We start from the raw sequence: 21,809 nt of genomic DNA, 5'->3' as shown, positions 1-21,809 counted from the left end.
TATGTTAAAATATGATATATTATTAACATATTTGTAAAATTAAAAATGTACAATATACTTTACGTTATAATACGGTAGAAAATATTGATTAAGCACTGATATTTAGATATAGCCTATCAGTTTTATACAAAATATTAACAATCATCGCATAACAGTTATAATAATGTTATATGAAAGTATCTATATATAAAAATTTACGTTCTTTTATAGTTTAATATGTGATATCGTCGTTTATATAGCAATAAAAATTGATATCTTTTGTCGAATATGATTTTTATAGACGATAAATATATTTCGTTTAATCCTTATCCTGTGGCAAACTAAGAGTAGAACTGCAAACAATATTAACATGCGTATTATTGTATTCTTTGACGATTATATCGTTCTTCTGAGAAATAAATTCATTTGAAGCAGACTTTTTTCTATTTCTTCCAAAAATAATTGATTGTAAAGCGAGAAATGGAGATTCGGTTACGAGAGAAATCACAAATGCACAAACAAAGGATAAAACAATATGGCCTATTATCATATACATCTGAAAATATAAAATTTGTCTGTTGTAATTAATATCGTTCAATAACTATTTCGTAATAGTCTATTTCACTTACCCAAATAAAGTAAGTTGGATAAATTGTATCTCGTCTTTGAGCGTTGTATACCCATAATATTAACGGGTGAATAAGATAAGTGCAATAACAAACTCTACTAAAAGGCGCAAACAATTTACAACTAAGAAATTTACTTACGATCCCTGTTTTGAAGGAAATGTTAATTTATTTATTGCAATTCATATAAAATTTTCCATAATTTGGCAAAACTTTTACCTCCGTAACCGTACACAGACGTTATTACAACCCAAGACACGCAGAGAGACCACACAGTTCGATTCGTAGATGCATAAAGAGCCGAGATCCACGGTGATGGTTTATGACCTACGTTCCAATCTCTGGCAGAAAACAATACTGCGCCACTACAGACACAAGTGCAAATCCATCCTAAGACTAGAATCCACTGAACATTTTACAAATAAATTAGTTGCATTCGTAAATATTACAAAATCAAATTGTTTAAAAATTGGAAAAGTTGTATTACTTTACTTAATTTTAATTGAGGCTTCTTGACTAGTAAATAACCAGTTGCTAATCCAATGCAAAATGCTCCAGCGTGGGGATATGGTTTATAATATACTTTTGACCAATCGAGGAATCGATCACTAAAACGAATAATATTTTGTGAAAATTTAAACGTATAAATTATTACTTTTAAAAAATGCATTATTAAAACGTACCTAGGATTTAGATACGCCGAAGCTAATGCAGTTGGTGGCAATTTCATGTAGTAAGTTATAAACGCAGTTACTATCATTGATAGAATCAATAATGTGAAATTAATTATAAGTCCAAGAGTAGACCACCTAATTGTATTTATAGAGAGGAAAGACAGAATTAGTTTTTGATTTATCAATTAATACATAAGTGTAAACTGCGTAATCATTTTTTACCTAATGAGCGGTATTACTACTATTAATGATGCCATGTAAAGTTGTGTATCCGTTGCTAAGTACCAACTGTGATCTAGACACTAAATAAATAAAATCGATCTATGAGATATTATAATTATTTACTCAATTTAAAAATATTATTTTTGTGATATTAAATATTAAAATGAATTTAATAAGTAATTATATTTGGCTTGCATAATTCGAATTAATTATAAAGGGAAGTAAAATAATGCAGAATGGAGATTATTTAATTTACGCAAAGCAAAAAATACACGGATTAAAGGATTATTTCTGCGTGTTAATAAATAAAATGAAGTGTATGAAGTTTAAAATCTCATTGCTGTATAATATTTTGCACTCTTGACAATTCCTATCGAAGTGAAATGTGCGATCAATCACGAAGGAAAATTTATAATATTCGAATTGCAACTTTTTTCCTTAGAAACTAATTAAAAATTACAGTTGTATGAAGATTGTTTATAACAATATAAGATAATGTAATTAGAAAAATTCATTTACTAACGAGTTAAACATTACTTTGGATTGGTGGAAAAAACGGCGTTAGGAAGTTTTCGAGAAAAAGAGAAATTTGTTTTTTAAATCACCAGCACTTTAAATATACGCTTTATTAATGTGAGTGTGTAATTCACTTTAATAAAACGTAGTGGAGAATGTTGAGGGGTTTGTAATGAAACGTGCGTGAGGCATGTCCACGAAAGAACACGGATTAACGATGTGTAAAACCAAATTTGGTAATAGCGTGTCGTTTTTCCACTAAGTCCTCAATTTTACTAAAGGAATACAATGCAAATACATTCTTCTAAAGATTAATTCATAAATTATGTATTATTTTATAATTCACTTTTAACGTGTCTACCAATTATGCCAAGGATAATGATCCTGTTAAGTACTTTTTGTGTGTTCGAGGATGACGCTCGAGGAAAACTTCAATTATATCCTTAGATTAAACAAATCTGCAGATTATATCATTAAAAAAAATCAATAATGAAAACGTTTATTATTTATATTTTAAAACAGCCAGCCTTTGTAATTAAAGGCATATAAACTTTTTTTAGATATCGCTCTTTCTATATAAAATATATATAAGTATAAATAATATTGTAGCGTTATATCGTTACGACAAATATATATTTATAACTTGGCCTTGTTTAAATTATCTAAATTTCAAGATTCAATTTTAAAACTTCGATTTGAATAATTATATTAGTTTAATTCAAGTTCTAAGAAGGCTGATTTAATAATACACTTTTAAAAATGTTCTAATTATAAAATAATTGTAACCCGGACAGCAATTCTTTAACATAAGATAAAAAGAATTCTAAGTTAAATAATTGTTTAAAATTAATGAAAAATTTATCCTGAATTCAATTATATATTTGGATACGTAATCAAGGATATAAGAATACAGATTAAAAATAATTTTAACTTTAATGCACCTTTTTGTTGCAATTTAGGTAAATGTTGCAATAGTATGGCGGTTAGGAAAATCAATCGACACAAACATGTAGTAAGCATTACGATTGCTGCTTTCATTATTTGATTGGTAAATAAATTCGAGCAACTTTCTTAAAATAAAGCAGAGAACTGACAGTTTTACACGTTTATTTCCTTTATTAAAGTAAAGAAAGTTTAATAGTACTTCAGTGCATTGGTATAATGAGATTGGTGTGCACTATAATTTTATATATAATTTTTAATATGGCTTCGCTTTTTATAATAAAAATAACGTGAAAATTACTCCGTATTGTCATAAAAGTGTAAATAATTCCGATAAGACAAATAAGCTTTAGATAATGTAAGTCAATATTTATGTTTTACAGCGTAAGTTGGAAAATATTATGAATAAAACACGTAAAATTTTTTAAACCAAAAAATGGTATTTCGATCAGGAAAATTAGAAAATTAATTTTAATATTAACAATTAAAATTATTTTAAAAAGTTGTATATTCATTAAATTTAAAATTTCTATCGGCGCAAAAAAAGATCATTCTGTATTAAAATATATAAACCTTCATTATTTAATATAATTTAAAAAATTATGATTCATATGTTCAAGTTCCTGTATTAAATTGAATCGCCTTACCCCGTTATGACTTTCGATAAAGTTATTAATAAATAATAAATTTCTCCACCATCCTTTACGGCATTTTTCAACTTCCGGATCAAGAGTTAAGTTCCAGACAGGTCCATCACCCAACAATGGTAAAACGAATAAAATTCCAATAACCACCGCGTACGTCGGTGTCAATCTGAAATATTGTTAAACGATTATACAGTATAAAAGTTATTAAATTAATAACTTCTGTATATAATTTGTTATTCTAAATAACAAAATATCGATAGTAACATTCTGGACTTCTCATTTTAGAATGTATTGTCCCTTTCTAATGTAAGAAGTGTATTTCTACTCAAGCATTATAAACCAGTGAGTGAATGAGACCAAAATAAAGCTTTTATTATAACTTTATTGTAAGCAGAAAATATCACAATTACTACATGTACGACATTTCTAATGGCTTCGGGTTCTACACGAGAGTTTTAAAAGGGTTGGGTTTTACAATATTATTTATTCATAACGTATTTTATTAATTTTTATGGTATAGGTAGAGTAGATTAAGGAGGAAATAAATATAAGATATATTTTCGTATTTTTTAAATTTTTAATTCTTTCCAAATACAGGAGGTTATACTCCAAAACTCTTCCAGTGTGCATAGCTTTGAATGGCTTGGTTGGTAACGTATTAATTATACGAAATGTAGGTAAGTAGGTGCTTCATTTTGAGTAGTTTATTAATTAATTAATTAGTTTATAATTTGTAACGATAAACTATTTAAATCTACATCATTAACAATTTATTTTATGAACTTTAATAAATGATTTACCTGAAAAATCGATAGATGATGAACACAGGAATATTAAACTTCTTTTTGTGTTTTTTAACAAGAGTTATTGTGTTATAAGACACTAATAAACCACTGAAATTTAAATTAAAAAAAATTAAATACTTTTAATTGTTAATAAAAAATAAATAAAATAAAATAATAAATTTTACCTGATAAAGAAAAATGTATCCACCGAAAGTGTCCCATTGGCGACAAATTGATAAAAATATTCTTTAAAGAATTCTTTATAAATGAGTATACCAGCTAAAAGCGGGTAAATTATTAAATTGAAACGTGAAAAATATATTTTCTACAGATATTAAAATTATAAATTAAAAATATAAAATTAATAATCAAAATTTGTATTAATTTTAATGACTGGATTTTTCGAGTAATGTAAATAGCAGCAATGATAATAAAATAAGATCGTACATAAGATGGAACATTATGATCAATCGCTATAGTCTACTGTTATGATTAATACGGTAATTGAATCTCCATATCTTATTCTACAGCCACTTCCAAATTACAGAATAAAATATATATGAGCGCCATTTATTTACATTTGGCATTTTTATACTCATGGCAAATCCAAATTAAAATGTTTGTTTTGTGCACACACGCGTTACAATGTCCTCTTGCTTCAAATACTATGGAAATTATCAGTCACAATATAAGACAAAAAACATTGTATTGTTTATAAAATACATTTCGCTATTATACATTGTACAGTTGGAAATAATAGTAGGCTACAGGAAATTTCGAAATCACGAATTCTTCTGTAATTTAACTTCTCCCTACGTCGAACAACTGGCAATCTCCGGCAATTGCAGTATACAAAAACATGGAATTTATTACGCCATATAATGAATAAATTCCAAAACATTCTGGTAAAATTCCGATTATTTCGAACTCCATCTATCCATATTGAGGCAGTTGAAAATATGGGATTGATGAAAAGGCGCAATATTGTTCAGTAAATTTGTCGCTTAATAACTGCTGTGTTTTCGTCAAAAATTCTTGAAATTTTGCAGGAAGGTTTGTGTATCGGGAGAATTGATGCTATTAAATTTTGGTGATTAAAGGTCAAAGGCATGGAGAGATAAATAGGGGTCATCGGTCGAGTGGAATCGTATTTAATAAATAATATACTCGTTAGTATCGTTTACAACTTTCTCGTTTATAAAACCAGTTTATATCTTGTAAAAAATCTAAATGAAGCTTTTTCCCATTTTATAGTAATTAATAATATAAAAATTTTCAAAAACGTCATAATAGATAACACTACATACAATTTTAACTGTTTTGCAAGGAAAATTACGCAACTCGTTGTTGGATTTATTTTATTAACTTATAAATTAATTTGATAGTCAACAAGGAGGTCTCAAAACCCACTAAATGACTGATTCGCAATTGCTTGTCATACTTTCATAAATTGCTTTCAAAGAGCGCGGTTACCCGACTTTTGGGCCACCCTGCATATAGTTTTATATAAATGTAAAAATTGCATAAACTACACTACATATTAAGGAAATTTATTTAAAAATTAACTTACCTATAGACTGCGTGTCTACATACAAATGAGAATGGGAATAAATAATCCACGATATAGAAATGACTCTTAAACCATGNTTCGATAAAGTTATTAATAAATAATAAATTTCTCCACCATCCTTTACGGCATTTTTCAACTTCCGGATCAAGAGTTAAGTTCCAGACAGGTCCATCACCCAACAATGGTAAAACGAATAAAATTCCAATAACCACCGCGTACGTCGGTGTCAATCTGAAATATTGTTAAACGATTATACAGTATAAAAGTTATTAAATTAATAACTTCTGTATATAATTTGTTATTCTAAATAACAAAATATCGATAGTAACATTCTGGACTTCTCATTTTAGAATGTATTGTCCCTTTCTAATGTAAGAAGTGTATTTCTACTCAAGCATTATAAACCAGTGAGTGAATGAGACCAAAATAAAGCTTTTATTATAACTTTATTGTAAGCAGAAAATATCACAATTACTACATGTACGACATTTCTAATGGCTTCGGGTTCTACACGAGAGTTTTAAAAGGGTTGGGTTTTACAATATTATTTATTCATAACGTATTTTATTAATTTTTATGGTATAGGTAGAGTAGATTAAGGAGGAAATAAATATAAGATATATTTTCGTATTTTTTAAATTTTTAATTCTTTCCAAATACAGGAGGTTATACTCCAAAACTCTTCCAGTGTGCATAGCTTTGAATGGCTTGGTTGGTAACGTATTAATTATACGAAATGTAGGTAAGTAGGTGCTTCATTTTGAGTAGTTTATTAATTAATTAATTAGTTTATAATTTGTAACGATAAACTATTTAAATCTACATCATTAACAATTTATTTTATGAACTTTAATAAATGATTTACCTGAAAAATCGATAGATGATGAACACAGGAATATTAAACTTCTTTTTGTGTTTTTTAACAAGAGTTATTGTGTTATAAGACACTAATAAACCACTGAAATTTAAATTAAAAAAAATTAAATACTTTTAATTGTTAATAAAAAATAAATAAAATAAAATAATAAATTTTACCTGATAAAGAAAAATGTATCCACCGAAAGTGTCCCATTGGCGACAAATTGATAAAAATATTCTTTAAAGAATTCTTTATAAATGAGTATACCAGCTAAAAGCGGGTAAATTATTAAATTGAAACGTGAAAAATATATTTTCTACAGATATTAAAATTATAAATTAAAAATATAAAATTAATAATCAAAATTTGTATTAATTTTAATGACTGGATTTTTCGAGTAATGTAAATAGCAGCAATGATAATAAAATAAGATCGTACATAAGATGGAACATTATGATCAATCGCTATAGTCTACTGTTATGATTAATACGGTAATTGAATCTCCATATCTTATTCTACAGCCACTTCCAAATTACAGAATAAAATATATATGAGCGCCATTTATTTACATTTGGCATTTTTATACTCATGGCAAATCCAAATTAAAATGTTTGTTTTGTGCACACACGCGTTACAATGTCCTCTTGCTTCAAATACTATGGAAATTATCAGTCACAATATAAGACAAAAAACATTGTATTGTTTATAAAATACATTTCGCTATTATACATTGTACAGTTGGAAATAATAGTAGGCTACAGGAAATTTCGAAATCACGAATTCTTCTGTAATTTAACTTCTCCCTACGTCGAACAACTGGCAATCTCCGGCAATTGCAGTATACAAAAACATGGAATTTATTACGCCATATAATGAATAAATTCCAAAACATTCTGGTAAAATTCCGATTATTTCGAACTCCATCTATCCATATTGAGGCAGTTGAAAATATGGGATTGATGAAAAGGCGCAATATTGTTCAGTAAATTTGTCGCTTAATAACTGCTGTGTTTTCGTCAAAAATTCTTGAAATTTTGCAGGAAGGTTTGTGTATCGGGAGAATTGATGCTATTAAATTTTGGTGATTAAAGGTCAAAGGCATGGAGAGATAAATAGGGGTCATCGGTCGAGTGGAATCGTATTTAATAAATAATATACTCGTTAGTATCGTTTACAACTTTCTCGTTTATAAAACCAGTTTATATCTTGTAAAAAATCTAAATGAAGCTTTTTCCCATTTTATAGTAATTAATAATATAAAAATTTTCAAAAACGTCATAATAGATAACACTACATACAATTTTAACTGTTTTGCAAGGAAAATTACGCAACTCGTTGTTGGATTTATTTTATTAACTTATAAATTAATTTGATAGTCAACAAGGAGGTCTCAAAACCCACTAAATGACTGATTCGCAATTGCTTGTCATACTTTCATAAATTGCTTTCAAAGAGCGCGGTTACCCGACTTTTGGGCCACCCTGCATATAGTTTTATATAAATGTAAAAATTGCATAAACTACACTACATATTAAGGAAATTTATTTAAAAATTAACTTACCTATAGACTGCGTGTCTACATACAAATGAGAATGGGAATAAATAATCCACGATATAGAAATGACTCTTAAACCATGGAGAATCGTTAACGTATCAGAAGATTTCTTGCTAGAAAATAGTTTCTGCGCATTGGTATACAACGAGAAGGATAAAAACATTTTTTTCGTCAAACCTTACGTAAAAGAATGAATTTTATTATAAATTATTTGAAAAAGCAAAGCAACAGAATATAATACGGAAAGAAATGTACTGTACTTACTAGAATTCTGTTTCTCAACGTCATAATTACTTGCACGTCTTTGTAACAGATCCATAATTGTGCCAATTATCGATAGCAAAATTAAACTCGAGATGAAAATGCTGAATATAAATATTTTAGAATTACTTTTAAAATATTAATGTTTAATTAAAGTACGATTATTTATTTTAACATGTATTTTACATTACAACTTTCTGTTCTGTACTCAAAGCAACTGAAGCATCGCTGTCACAATGGCTAACTTTTACGATTCCTTCAATTCCAATTTTATTCAAAACTTCATGATATTTTTTGAAAATTTAATATTTATTTTATTAAATTTTTATACTTATTAAAATAATTAATAAAACCTTACATTTTTTGAACACTATTTGAATATCTTCAGAACTGCAAGAAGAGGGAACACATATTCCATTTCTAAAAGTATGTTCGGTAAAAAGGTGAGATTTATTGGCCAAAAAACTCTGTACCTAAACGATATTAAAATTTATTATAATAGAAAATAAGTTTATAGATAAATTTACGAAAAATATTATATGATCTAAATATGTATATATTATAAAATTTGTAGCCACATACGGAATCTTTGTCGGTAAGATTAAGAAAATCGGGAACTGTATGGAAAGGTGAAATATCTTTTGCTACTGAAGGTGGAGGTAAACGATAATCGAGAATGCAATAACGGGGAGAAAAGTTCTTCCAGTCTGTGCTAAAAGCCTCCTTTGTATCGTGAACAGCATTTTTACATTCGTAATACGATCCATAATCCGTTAAACTTCCTATCATACTTCCCGGTGTAATTTTACCCCACGAATCAAACACTGGAATAGAAGTTTTACTTGATTATTTCATTACTTACATTGTATAATCTGTTGATTGTTATTTTAATAAGTAATCTTGTTAAAAGTATTAATAAAAAATACACTTTATCTTTTCTATTTTACTGTATTAGGTTTATAAATACTCAATAAAATAAAATACATTTTAACTAAAAGTTAGATTATTTATAAATTCGATTATATTTCAAAAAATTTGATTTTTTATTTTGAAATGCTGTAACTGTATTTAACGTTAGTATTTCGAAACGTCTTCAACACGGTGGAAAAGCCTCGGATATATACCCAATATATTTATAGTTATTTAAGTTTTAAAATACAAGTACCTAAAATACTTAAAATACAAGGATTTTAGTACGTGATCCTGTAATACAAATACATTTTCATAATCCTCTGAGGGAGGGAATTTTCAGAGTTAAAAAATCACAGCTGAAAACGAGCAATTGCTGTTTTTTTTAAACATTTTCGAATTGAAATAACGTGAGGTTCGTATATAGTTAATCGGGGCCTCCTATCCCTAAGCTATCTAGTCTTGAATTTCATTTATCTGACGCCATTCCAGAGTTTAAAAAAAGACATTCGGAATTTATTAATTTACAATTTTTTTCAAATTGCAGCCCAATAACATTTACATTATTAATCACAATAAATAAATAAAAATGTGTGTTACGCCATCTATTACGATACTTTGTTATAATAACTTTCTACATTTTTAATTATTATAAAATGGCAAAAAACTTAATTTTCAGGATAGGGATGGGTTTTATAAAAAGTTATATATGCTAATAACGAGTGAAATCGTTATTACGTCCGACTTTACTGGAGATACATACAATCTACATTATCTCACCATCCCTCGAGCAAAACATAATAGTATCAATCCCCTAATAAGCAAACCTCACTGCAAATTTCAGAATTTTCCAGATCGTCCGAGTTAAACAACAATTCTGAAGAAGTTAATTTATGGGGAAACTGTAACAATGATACCGTGATACGGACGACCTGGGCCAGTTGGTTTATTTGCAAATTGTTCATATAAAAATAAATGCTGGTTCAACAAAAAAGGACCCGTTTATAAGAGTTAGTTAACCAAGTCTCAGTGAAAGCACCTAAATCATAATTTTGTAATAAATATATAATGTCATGGTCATTCAGTGTCAAGTCCAACGTTCTTTGACAATTCCAAGACAATATCCTCATTACTAAAGTTTTATCTCTCTCTTTAGCAATTGTTCTATGAGGCTCCTAAAACCCAGTCTAGAAATTTCGGAGGTTAAACCGGAACAAGAGCTTGTGTTGGTGATGTAGACCAGACAGGAAGGAAGCAACATACGTGCTTGAAAACAAACGCGACGCGATGATAAACGGCGGAGGTGAATGTCAATCGAGAGAGAGGGAGCTTTGTCAAGGTGCTCGCTAATAAGTGTCGGGTTTAAACAATCGAGAGAAATGTTAATGACCAAAAAGACATTTGTTAAGTGTCATCCGAGCCCGAAACCGATAAGGGGTGAACGGCCACAAGAACATCTGTTAAATCGTTTGAGTCCAAAACGTTAGAGAAAAGGGCCATAACGGAGTAAAAAGCTCCTTCAACACCTCTCGGACCTTTCCCGACCCGGATCGGTCTCGGGTTTCCCCTAGAGACAAAGGAATGACCAATCGGGATAAGGGAGAGGGAAAACAGGACCAATCAAAAGGGTGAGATTCGAGAGAAATTCTATAAAACCCCCGAATCTCAAGGACAAGAAGCGGTTCTCCTCCAATTCTGGCAGTGGATGACCAGCGTCACATCTTCTCTGACCCCGACCTGTTCTATCTCAGCTGACCCCTCTCGGTTTCTTAACTAAGAACTAAGAAATAACTAAGAAGATACTTCCGCCTACGTCGTCTCTGCCCGGGGGCTGCATCACCGTCTTCGACACCCTACGAGATCAACGATCATCCTTCCCAGCGTCTGATCTTCAACATTTTGTGTTTGTAGTTCAAGTTTGTGTTCGTAGTGTATGTTAATTTTATGTCAAAAATAAACAGTTTTTGTGAGGACACGTGTCATCCTTGCCATCTACTTCACCACCCGCATATGTTCAGTCCCTAGGCTTTTCCTGACGCGCAATTAACTTACTGCCACCCAAAGTCGGTAACTTACAGTTTCAATTAACCTTTTCGGCTGGATTTGTCTAAAAAAGTATTAATCTTCTGTAGTTCATCCGTTTCTAAATTGAAACATGGTGAATTCGTCACCATCGACCGTCAAGCAATCGGCTTTCAGAAATGCTTGTTTATTCAAAGATTTAACTTCCATGAAAAAAGGACAATTTTCTACGCCTAAGACCGATTTCATACCATGACCGACTGCTGTTGCTACGGCAACACGACTTGGAGTCGGACCAGTCGGTTCAGTGTGAAATAGCCTCGAGGCTTGATTTATACGATAAATCATCAAAGACTTTAACGCGCGAGAAGGGCGACAACTCCTGAATTTTATTTAAATTTTTAAAAATAAGTCAAATCTTGATGACAATTCTTCCAGTTTAGATTAAAAAATATCGAAACGTTCCTCAAGGAAAGAGAATTTTCTGAGGTACTTGAAAAAGAAATATCCTGAGAAGCAAAATAATCGTCCAGTCGAGATGATTTCAATGTTGGTTCGCTTGGAGGTCGACGAGGTTTACCAGCAGGAGTCGAAGCATTATTGCCAGGAAAAGAAGGTGGTGCACGAGACATTACACCTGTATTAAGTTTAACTGCTCCAATAATAAGTAAAAAGAACAAAATTAAAAAAGAAAGTATTACGTTAGAAAAAGACATCCTCAATAAAGTCAATTAATGGCAAACTGTTGAATTGTAGATCGTAACGGTAAATCGTAAAAAAACAAGCCAACAATCAGCACTGTCAAAAGCGTTAAAATATTTTTTATATACTTATATAGTATGTACCAGAAGATACTTTTCTCTAAGATTCAAGGGCAAGGATAATGACCTTACTCATCAGCTCTTATTCCTAACGCAATACCATCCCAAGTAGTATCGCTACATCACAACAATATTAAATAAAACTATTGTACTATCAAATCATGTATAACACGTATAGGTAAAAGATGAGCGTAGATAAAATTAATAGAATAATAATACAAATGAAAATTTTTTATTCACGTTGTTGTCCTTGTAATCTTGCGTGTGTAAAGTAAATTATGAACTCCTTACGAGCAGTATTCGATCGGCCGAGATCTAATCAACAAGGAAAGTTAGAAAAAAGAATTAAATACATTATTTATAAGTGAATTTTAAACAATTGAATAAAACAAGACAAAATTTATTCATTGTGGATTAGTTTCATAGAAAGACAATAAAAACGCGTATTTTCCTTACAGCAGGAACGGCCAACAAGTCGATCTCGAAACTATTTTCGGTCCGTTGCAGCATTGTTTACTATTTCTGTTCTGCAACGTTAAGCAGAAATTTACTTTAAAGTTTTCTTGATTAGTGTTTGCAATAATATGTATTGCGTCACTTTAAATACGTAGAAGGAATGGAGGACGCAATAATGCAATTCGATAGGCGGTGATCTTCCAAGGGGTGCCTTCCTGGAGGACCTTCGATGAAAAACTGATCCCCCGTTTAAAGGTTAGATATGTGGAAAAAAAAACCCAGAAAATTTCACGCATATAGCCCATTTATCGGGCGCGAATCTATCACCAACTCTGTCAGCGCCTTTAATTAAATATAGCGAACAGCGTGAGTTAAAAAAATGAAATTAAACTGCTATTAATTTAATTATCACGAAATGAATATAAATGAGTGTTACGTGATTATATTAATAAGTGTGTATGTGTTACTTTTCCAGCTGTTACATACAGAGGGAAAGTACGGCTAACAGTGAAAAAATGACCCATTAAGAGTTTTTCATTTTTTGTCTGGGGGACCGTCGAGACACTCAAACCAGTTCGTGTTTTTTCTGAGTTTGGATGTTTGTGCGTGTTTGTATATTGGGGAAATGATTTTTTTTAGCGACTTTGAAGCTTAATAACTGCTATGCGTTTTGTCAAATATTTCTGAAATTTTCTAGGGATCTTTGTGCATTAGGATGAAATGTTTCTAGAAATTTATAGGAAAATCGAAGTATTGGTTCGGGAGATATTAAAGAGGTGAGGATCGTGTCTGAATAAATTTCCAGTTATAAATCATAAGTTCGTATTAAAAAATTTTATAGCTGGTATAAATTTTATGTTAACAATAATAAATAAATGTATTTGTCTCGAATTTTTTTCAAAAATCACTCTCGTTGCAATAATAACGGTTTTCGATGTTTTTTAAAATAACTTTTAAAAGAATAAACTAATTGAGTTCTAACTTTGTTTAATACATAGATATTAATAAAATAGCTTTGAAAAATTGTTCTCAAATCTAGGCCCGGGAAAAAATATATGTTTTATGTTATTATTCATAATTTTCAACGAAATTTTCGTTGGAAATTATGAATAATAACCTCTTCAACATACCCAAAAAATAATAACCTCCCAACCTCTTCATCATACGAAGACCAAAAGGTCTTGTAAGTTGAAGAAGTTATATATATGTTGAAGAGGTTATTATTTTTAGAATAGTTAAGTGACATTCATTATACGAATTGTATCAGTAATTTACTAATTTACTAATTATTAATTTACTAATTTTACTAATTTACTAATTTTATGTAAATCTAAAGTCTAACAAGTATAGATACGGTTGACCCCTCTATAACACTGTTGATTATTCCGTATTATATGAATTCCATGTTGTACGAGTCACTTAGATTTTACAAATACGTGTGCCGGGCTGTGAACGCCTCACGTATTTGTAAAATCTAAGTGACTCGTACAACATGGAATTCATATAAAACGAAATAATCAACAGTGTTATAGGGGGTCGACTGTAGTTAAAAAGTAGCAATTATTAGGTATTAAAAAAAAATAAAAAATGCCGAAAAAGTTGCCAAATATCTTTCTTTTACATATTCACGAATCAATAGACCTACGTGACACAGCCTAAGTATTTTTTTTATTCTTTTGCTGTTTGGTGTATTTACGGCTAACGAATTTATTTGTTTGTGTAATTTAAGAAATTATACAAGTAAATTTTTATTATTTAGATCAGTGTTTTTCAACCTTCTTGAATACACGACCCCTTTACAAGTTAAAAAATTCTGGCGACCCCCAGGGCCATATTAAAACTATATCAGTGATTTTAAAAACTAAGTATTTAATTTTCTTTCTGTTGAGACCTAAATATCGATCGAAAAACCAATTGTACTGTAAATTTTACAGTACAATTGGTTTTTCAGGTTTATTTTAGAGTGTAAAATAAACAGGCAAAGCCTTATCACTGAAATTGTAGTTTTTTTTTTTATTGTAGTGTAAGACCTACAAACACTTGTCTTTTTCTTTTACCCGCGACCCCCGTGTAAGGCTTTGCGACCACCCTGGGGGTCGCGACTCACAGGTTGAAAAACACTGATTTAGATTAACACTTTATCAAGATCACCTGTGAAAGTTGCTTTATATTCGAACAATCAGCAATTATAGTTTATTATATTAAATAATACGAAAATATATGATTACTGCATACAAATAAATTAAGTATGCGAATAAGCATAATTATCTATCAAATTTACATTATACAAACTGAGGCAGTTAATTACAACACGTAACACGTAACTTATGATGCGAATTAAATGTTATATCAGATTAAGTTCAAACGAAAACAGTTCAAAATATTTGAATATAATCTTTACAAAAGAATAATTTAAAATAAATTTTATACTTACTTTTAAAAGCCCAAACTTTATTATTTTGTAGATCGTACAGAAACTGTTTAAAAGATTCTTTACATTCTTGCGTAATATTTACTTCTTTTTCTAATCTTTTTAGTCTGGGTTTTAAGAATTTTGCCACGAATCTGGTGAAATATCTGACGTTCTCTAAAGTGTCTAACCACATTTTTTTCACTTCTTCGTCATTTTCTATTACTTCCTCCGACGCAACTTCCGACATCGAGAAAGTTTGAGTACATAAAAACAGGCAAATAAGAATTAACTCGAGGGCCCGAGTCATGATTGTCTTTTCACTCGATTTAAACAAATTAAATTGAAGGCGATCAAAAATATCTATAATTTTATACTTCTACATGAAAAAATAATTGGCACGACGACAAGAGTGTTTTCACCTTGAAAGATTTACATGAATCCGGAGGCGTAGCTAGCGTGGAACAGTTGGAACAAACTGCTCCAGGCTAGAATCACGACGGTGCCAAGTTAGAAAAGGCGTAATAAGAACTTGTAAGAGCATTTGTAAAAAATTTTTGGATTTAATAATCAATCAATTAACTATTAGATTTGAATCCGTTGGACAATTATGTAACCTTTCGAGTGCTTATCGCTTGTCACGTCATTTGATAAAAGTATTGTGGAACAATCACAATTCCTACAATCGGCGTATCTCTTCGACATTCGTCTAGTTTTGGACCTCGACTGCTTCGATTTAAAACGTGTTTTTATAGTCGGGTAAAAGTAATTACTGTACTTCTGTAAGTCAAGTTGCCGAACTACTTTTATTTCACACCGTAGCCTCAAATAGGTTCTCCCACATTATTGCAGCGTGCCTCAATTTTTTTTAACTTTACGGGCGACGACAACGACAGCGGAACCAAGTTTTTCAAAACTAAAATTAATCAAAACTTATTTAAGAAGCAGCGTGTCACAACACCGTCTTAACTCTGGCTACTATATCCCGGGATGGATCTACATAGGAACTAATAGGGCCTCCGAGTGTCAAGGGCCCGCAAAAATTGAATTATTATCATCAATTTTTAATACTTTTTTTATTAACAATGAGCATTTATCGTACAGTAAAAATAGTTAATATTAATAATAATATAATAAAGATAATTTATGGTATTTTTTGTATTAACAAAAAATGAGTTCCCATTGGACTTCAATAAGCCCTAGGCCCCGAAAAACCTAGATCCGCCCGACTATATCAATTGAAAAAACAATAGCTTGTCAACTCGATCCGAAGAAAGTGATGAGCCCGGCGTTGCTCGGGGAAAAAGTAACGATAGCAAAGATTATAAACGATCTTACTCGTTTTCACTGGGTACGAGAATTAGGTCCCACTCTTCCGAGACTAATTACAGAATTTTTAGATGGGTCTAAAAATATGCTCGATTTCTCGCAAAAAACGCAAAATACTGCGTCTAAAATAGTACAATAGAAGCGGAGTTCTTCGGGATAAGCTTCCTTTCCCTCTCCCCCGCGGGGGGATTTCGAAAAATCCCTTCTTAGTGTACAGTACTGTGTGTACCAAATTTCAACTTTCGACTCCTAACCGTTTGGCTCTGCGCTTATATGTTTTTAAATTAAATGTTCAAAATAAATTTCGCGAGACCTCTTCCGAGGAAGAAGGAGGCGCACCGATTCGACTCGCTCCAGGCGCTTAATCCAGTAGCCACGCCACTGCACAAATCATTTTCGTTTCGTCATGGAGGAAAAGTTTTTACAAAATTCGACGTTAAATAATAAGTAAATACGCTTAGAGATAAAAATTACACACACGCACAAATACCCAGAGATATTTCATAAAATAAAAACATTTTTTATACAAGTTTTCACAAACGTTTCTTTTAACATTACATTTATATTAATATGTAAAAGTAGTCTAATATCAAAATTTTAAAAAAAATAAGTAAATAAATAATATCATTTACGAATTAAAACATTATTTTTCAATCAACGACTCGCGATTCTCTTCGGTCCTAAACAATCACGATTCGCCTCTCCGGATTTAAGAGAAAATGGATCATAATCCTTCTGGGTTTGAACCACTGGTGGCCGATAAAACCACTGATTATTGGTAATTGGTCGTGGGTTGGCGCTTGATTAACCGCGCAGTTTACCGTGTTGTATTCGCGTTTCTAACGCCTAAACAGAGACCTTTTTCCCTTAAAAAATCCACCCGAGAGGCATGCACCCGTTGGCAGATCTCTGATGTGTTTCGTTGTCGTATTCCACGAAACCAACCTTCTGGATTTCAAAAATAATGTACATGTATTATATCTGATAAACATTTGTAAAATAAAAACATATTCTTCAACACTTTGTTAAGTAATAAATCCTTACATAAAATGACATCATTTGTAGTTAAAGTCTGTTAATTTAATAGAGAATATAATTCGGATATATGTAAATATATATACATATACATATATATAAGTTACACTTAATTGCAAATTTACTTCAAATTAACATAAGAGCCAATATTAAGTATAACTCCTAGACAAAAAATTAGATTATTAGCTAAATGTGGGTTAAGTATAGGAAATACAACAAAATAAACTTAATATTTATTTTTCGTCGCCTTTTGCCATAATCAGTTCTCGCAATCTGCGCGGATTAAAGCTTAGCATTCATTTCTAGTGATGCAATTCAAAGACGTCATTAGTTCCTATTTAGATTTTGATCACCGCTCATTAAGTCGTCTTTTCAAACTCTCCACAAAATTTCGATGGGTTTAAGTCTGGGGAAATTGCTCGGCCAAGGCAGGATTGCGATGTGTCGTTCTTGTAACCAACGTATCGTTGACTTCGCAGTATGAGAGGATGCTCCGTCTTGTTGAAATAGAAATGTTTTCTCAATTATATCTTCTGCCGATGGTATCATAAATGTCACTAAGATGTCTTGATGTGTCATACGTTTCCGAAGAATGTACAGTTGTCCTACGCCGTAAGCACTCGTGCATCCCCAGATCGTGATAGATGATGCAAACGTCACGGATCTCTTCGTACAGTCCTTATCGAAGGCCTCTTTGGTTATTCTCCGTACACGTGGGCCTTGGTCACCACAGGAGAGACAAAACGGGGATTTGTTACCGAAGAGAACATTATTCCAGTCGTCTTGTTCCACACGAGCCTTTCTCTGCGCTATCTGACGCTCGCTCGTCGTTACTTTTTCGTTAGAGGTGGCTTCGTTTCGGGAACACGGAAGTGGAAGTGTAAGTCGTGGAACCATAGGCATGTGGTTCGGCTACTAACGTCCGCTCCAGTTGCCACATTTCTGGCGTTTATTAGTTAAAACTTGAACACGGTTTTTTGTTTCAGTATTCTAGAGACTATTGGCTGCGAGTATTTTACATAATTCGCAATTTCTTTATTTGTTCTTCCTACTTTGTACAAGGCTATGATAATATCTTTAGTTCTGATACTGATGTCGCGCTTACGCCCCATGTTGTACTGTTACACTGCTCTGCCCAACAATATGGAAATTTGCATTACAATCTACTTTTTTATGGCTGTTTGTTCGGCTGTTTTTGTTAATATTCTAATTTTTTGTCATGGTCAAACTGTTATTCTATTTTTTGTCATTTCATTTCCATTTGTAACAAAAAAAAAAAAAACGTTTGAGTTAATTTGTCTGATTAATAGGTATAATAAATATACATAGACATTGTTTATGTAGGGTAAAAAAAAGCTTTGTACTCTATGTTGATCGTGAGAAAATGTACACTAAACTTTCAGTCAGGTAAATATTCTAATTTTTTGTTTAGAAGTTGTAATTGATATCAGTGTTAATATTTAGTTATATTTTAAAATATATACGTATATACGGGTTTCCGCAGAGAAGGAAGACGGAGAACTTGCTCCTCCCTGGGATCGAGTAAACTTTATCGAGGTAATTATTTGTCTCCAAGCAATGCCTCTCCGCTGGAAAATTTTTTGTGGATGCCCGTATCTATATATACCGTATATATATTTTAAATTACAGTAGATTTAATTATAAAAAGACTCATTAATATTATAAAACTTTAAATACTAACTTTTAGTTTTATTATAGAAAAACAGGTTATGCCGTGTAAGTCAAACAACTTGAATTTACTTACATAAAATTATCTGTGTTTATAGCAATAAACACCGTTCTAGTTGGGAAACACTAATTAAAATTTTCTATAAAATTTTTATTAATTGCATCTGTATTTTTAATTTCTTAATAAGTTATACGTATACGAAAAATATAAAATAAAAATAATTAATGAATAGATCACTTCAAACAACTCGGACAAGCAAATTTAATTCAACGATATTTACGGCATTTCATAGAAGTCCTTTTATGACAATATTTTATTATCATTATTATTTTTGTTTTAATTCTAATTAACTGCGAGTTACGCAAATTTTAAGAGCTTTCACATTGAAATGCTGCCAATTTTACTTGTTTTTAAATCAAATGAATGAATTAATTAAACATTGACATCTTATTTAACGAGTATTCTTTTTACTGAGAAGAAATTTTTAATTTTTAATTTTATAATGTTTATATGACATTTGTACAAGTTTGCTAGAAGCAATAGCTGAAGGACACTCGTTATTTGTTTAAATGGCTTTTTTTAAATACAAGTGCTGTACTTGAAGTAATTAACAATATACGCTTACAATTAGAATCGATATAAAGGCAATAGACTTAAAAGGTCGAAACCAAAACTTTATATTTAAAAATAAATTATTTTCAAGGTTCAATATGGCAGTCAAACTTGTAGGGAGCTACGAGGTAGACTAGCCAGTAGTGTCCATATGCGATATATTTAATACGTTTTCGCTTTCATCACATATGCTGTAAAAATAAAGCGAATACTTGCCAAACCGCTAAAGATTTGCAATTTTTTTCCATTCAAAAACGAATTTTACGTGCACCTGCCTGGAACTTTCTGCGATAACGATTACGGAATATGCACCAAGTAAGACTGTAGCTATAAGATATTGGCAAAATTCAAAATTTTTATTTTATTTTTCTTTATTTTTTTGCAGAAATGGATCGTGCGTAAGAAAAAGTCTATGGAAGATATATACTATATGGAATTATCTTACACCTTTACCTTTTATAATATTTATTTTGGCCGCGATAAGTTGTTTTAACAGCCACAAAGGGAGAAAAGCTAGTATAGAGTTATTCGTAGAACGATTTCGTAGGGAAAAAATGACGAAAAAAATAAAATTAGAAAAGAGAACACCGAAAGTTCGCTTTAAGTTGTAACGAAACATTCTCAATGCCTTTTGAATCGCGTGATGTTAAATAATAATAATATTTGTTATTGTTATTTAACGTCACGCGATTCAAACATTTGTTAACATAACAAATAACAATAACATTTGTTAAATAAATAAAGTTTTACGAAATTATTATAAATATACGTAACTAGCTGTTACCCGCGACTTCGCCCGCGGAGGTTTTGCGAGCAAACCCTATTTATACAATCTTACCCATCGCGCATTGCTGCGATCTCAGAAGAAAGGAAATTCAAGCAAACTCGTTATGATAAAATTCAATTTACATTTTATTATTTTTATTGAAACTTATTATTATTATTCGTTTTCATCGGGAAAACATTTCAAAGTGTTGTTTCAATTCTATTTATTTATTGGAGTGCTCGTGGATACACGATATTTTTTGTTTTTTCGTCTGGTGCGTACACGAATAATTCGGAAGGTTTTCCGACGCGTGAGCTGGCCNTGTATGTATGTATTTTTATTATTACATATAAATAAACATAGTAAGAAAGTATATATATTTTTTGTTTTTGGGAGTTATCCAGAACGAATTAATTAAATTCCCATTAAAACCTATGGTAAATAGATAATCGGTTAACGAACAAAGTCTTGGAACGGATTACGTTCGTTAACCGATCACCCACTGTATATTTATTATTCGAATATGTTTTTGAAACCACACAAGGAAATTATTAACATTTTACTTAAAACAAATTAATCCCGCTTATATAAACTATTTATAGTTTTGATTACAACAATTTTCATTTGAGAGGAAAAGACTCGCACGAAAATCAAACATCATACAGTTACGTTATTAAGTTGCAATAAAAACTAATTTTTTTAATAGAACGGATGTAAATAATGAATACTTGATAATAGTATAATAAATATACCGTATACGTTAGTTACCTATGATGCCAAAATGGCGGCGTTTCCGGTAATTTCGATTCAGGGCATTCGGTGAAGACGTGTGACGAAATATGCAAATTGAGAAGGAAGCTCTGTGGGAATTCCCTAATTTCGCCAGTCCTGTCGACTTCTGTCCTACAGCACCACTACGGGTACTTGGCTTTCGGGCGCCGCCGGAGGGTTCGACCCAAGGTCTTAGAATAATTAACCTGCCGACAGACGTTTCGTATTGCATCTTAGTTCTGATAAATGCCAATAGAGGCGCTGTTAACGCTATAATCTAAATAAGAAAATGGTAATTGCGCGCCGGTCGGATTTTTTTCTCCGTGCGAAGACATTTCTTAAGTTATAGGTG

The 21,809-nt window shown here is 31.0% G+C and overlaps 1 protein-coding gene across 2 annotated transcripts; it reads right to left on the bottom strand.

The window, feature by feature from the left end:
* Positions 1 to 203: 203 nt before the first annotated feature.
* LOC111640820 (nose resistant to fluoxetine protein 6-like) lies at positions 204 to 21,809 on the bottom strand. Of its 2 annotated transcripts, none has more exons than XM_023386992.1 (16): positions 21,455 to 21,809; positions 9,219 to 9,460; positions 8,995 to 9,109; positions 8,823 to 8,916; positions 8,640 to 8,740; positions 8,454 to 8,552; positions 5,962 to 6,033; positions 4,577 to 4,670; positions 4,407 to 4,499; positions 3,607 to 3,772; positions 1,502 to 1,581; positions 1,289 to 1,414; positions 1,093 to 1,213; positions 825 to 1,011; positions 609 to 751; positions 204 to 535 (listed from the first exon to the last, which is right to left on the bottom strand). In XM_023386992.1, exons 1-16 carry the CDS (start codon positions 21,687 to 21,689, stop codon positions 299 to 301), a joined length of 2,205 nt encoding a protein of 734 aa, XP_023242760.1. In that variant the 5' UTR covers positions 21,690 to 21,809; the 3' UTR covers positions 204 to 298. The 2 variants fall into 2 exon arrangements, with proteins under 2 accessions (XP_023242760.1, XP_023242684.1); XM_023386916.1 differs by lacking the exon at positions 21,455 to 21,809 and adding an exon at positions 15,279 to 15,660.

Source organism: Centruroides sculpturatus, unplaced genomic scaffold (genome assembly GCF_000671375.1).
Source record: "Centruroides sculpturatus isolate CEXI.00-Female unplaced genomic scaffold, Cexi_2.0 scaffold59, whole genome shotgun sequence".
Classification (NCBI taxonomy): Eukaryota; Metazoa; Arthropoda; class Arachnida; order Scorpiones; family Buthidae; genus Centruroides; species Centruroides sculpturatus.
The sequence above is the reverse complement of the archived record's forward strand: the minus strand, read 5'-3'. Positions and strand labels throughout refer to the sequence as shown.

Coding starts and splice junctions, on each gene's coding strand:
- LOC111640820 (XM_023386916.1), bottom strand. CDS start 15,564: ATGACTCGGGCCCTCGAGTTAATTCTTATTTGCCTGTTTTTATGTACT. Junction 9,110..9,218: donor ATCTTACCGACAAAGATTCC/GTATGTGGCTAC, acceptor AATATCGTTTAG/GTACAGAGTTTTTTGGCCAA. Junction 8,553..8,639: donor CGTTGAGAAACAGAATTCTA/GTAAGTACAGTA, acceptor CTTTTACGTAAG/GTTTGACGAAAAAAATGTTT.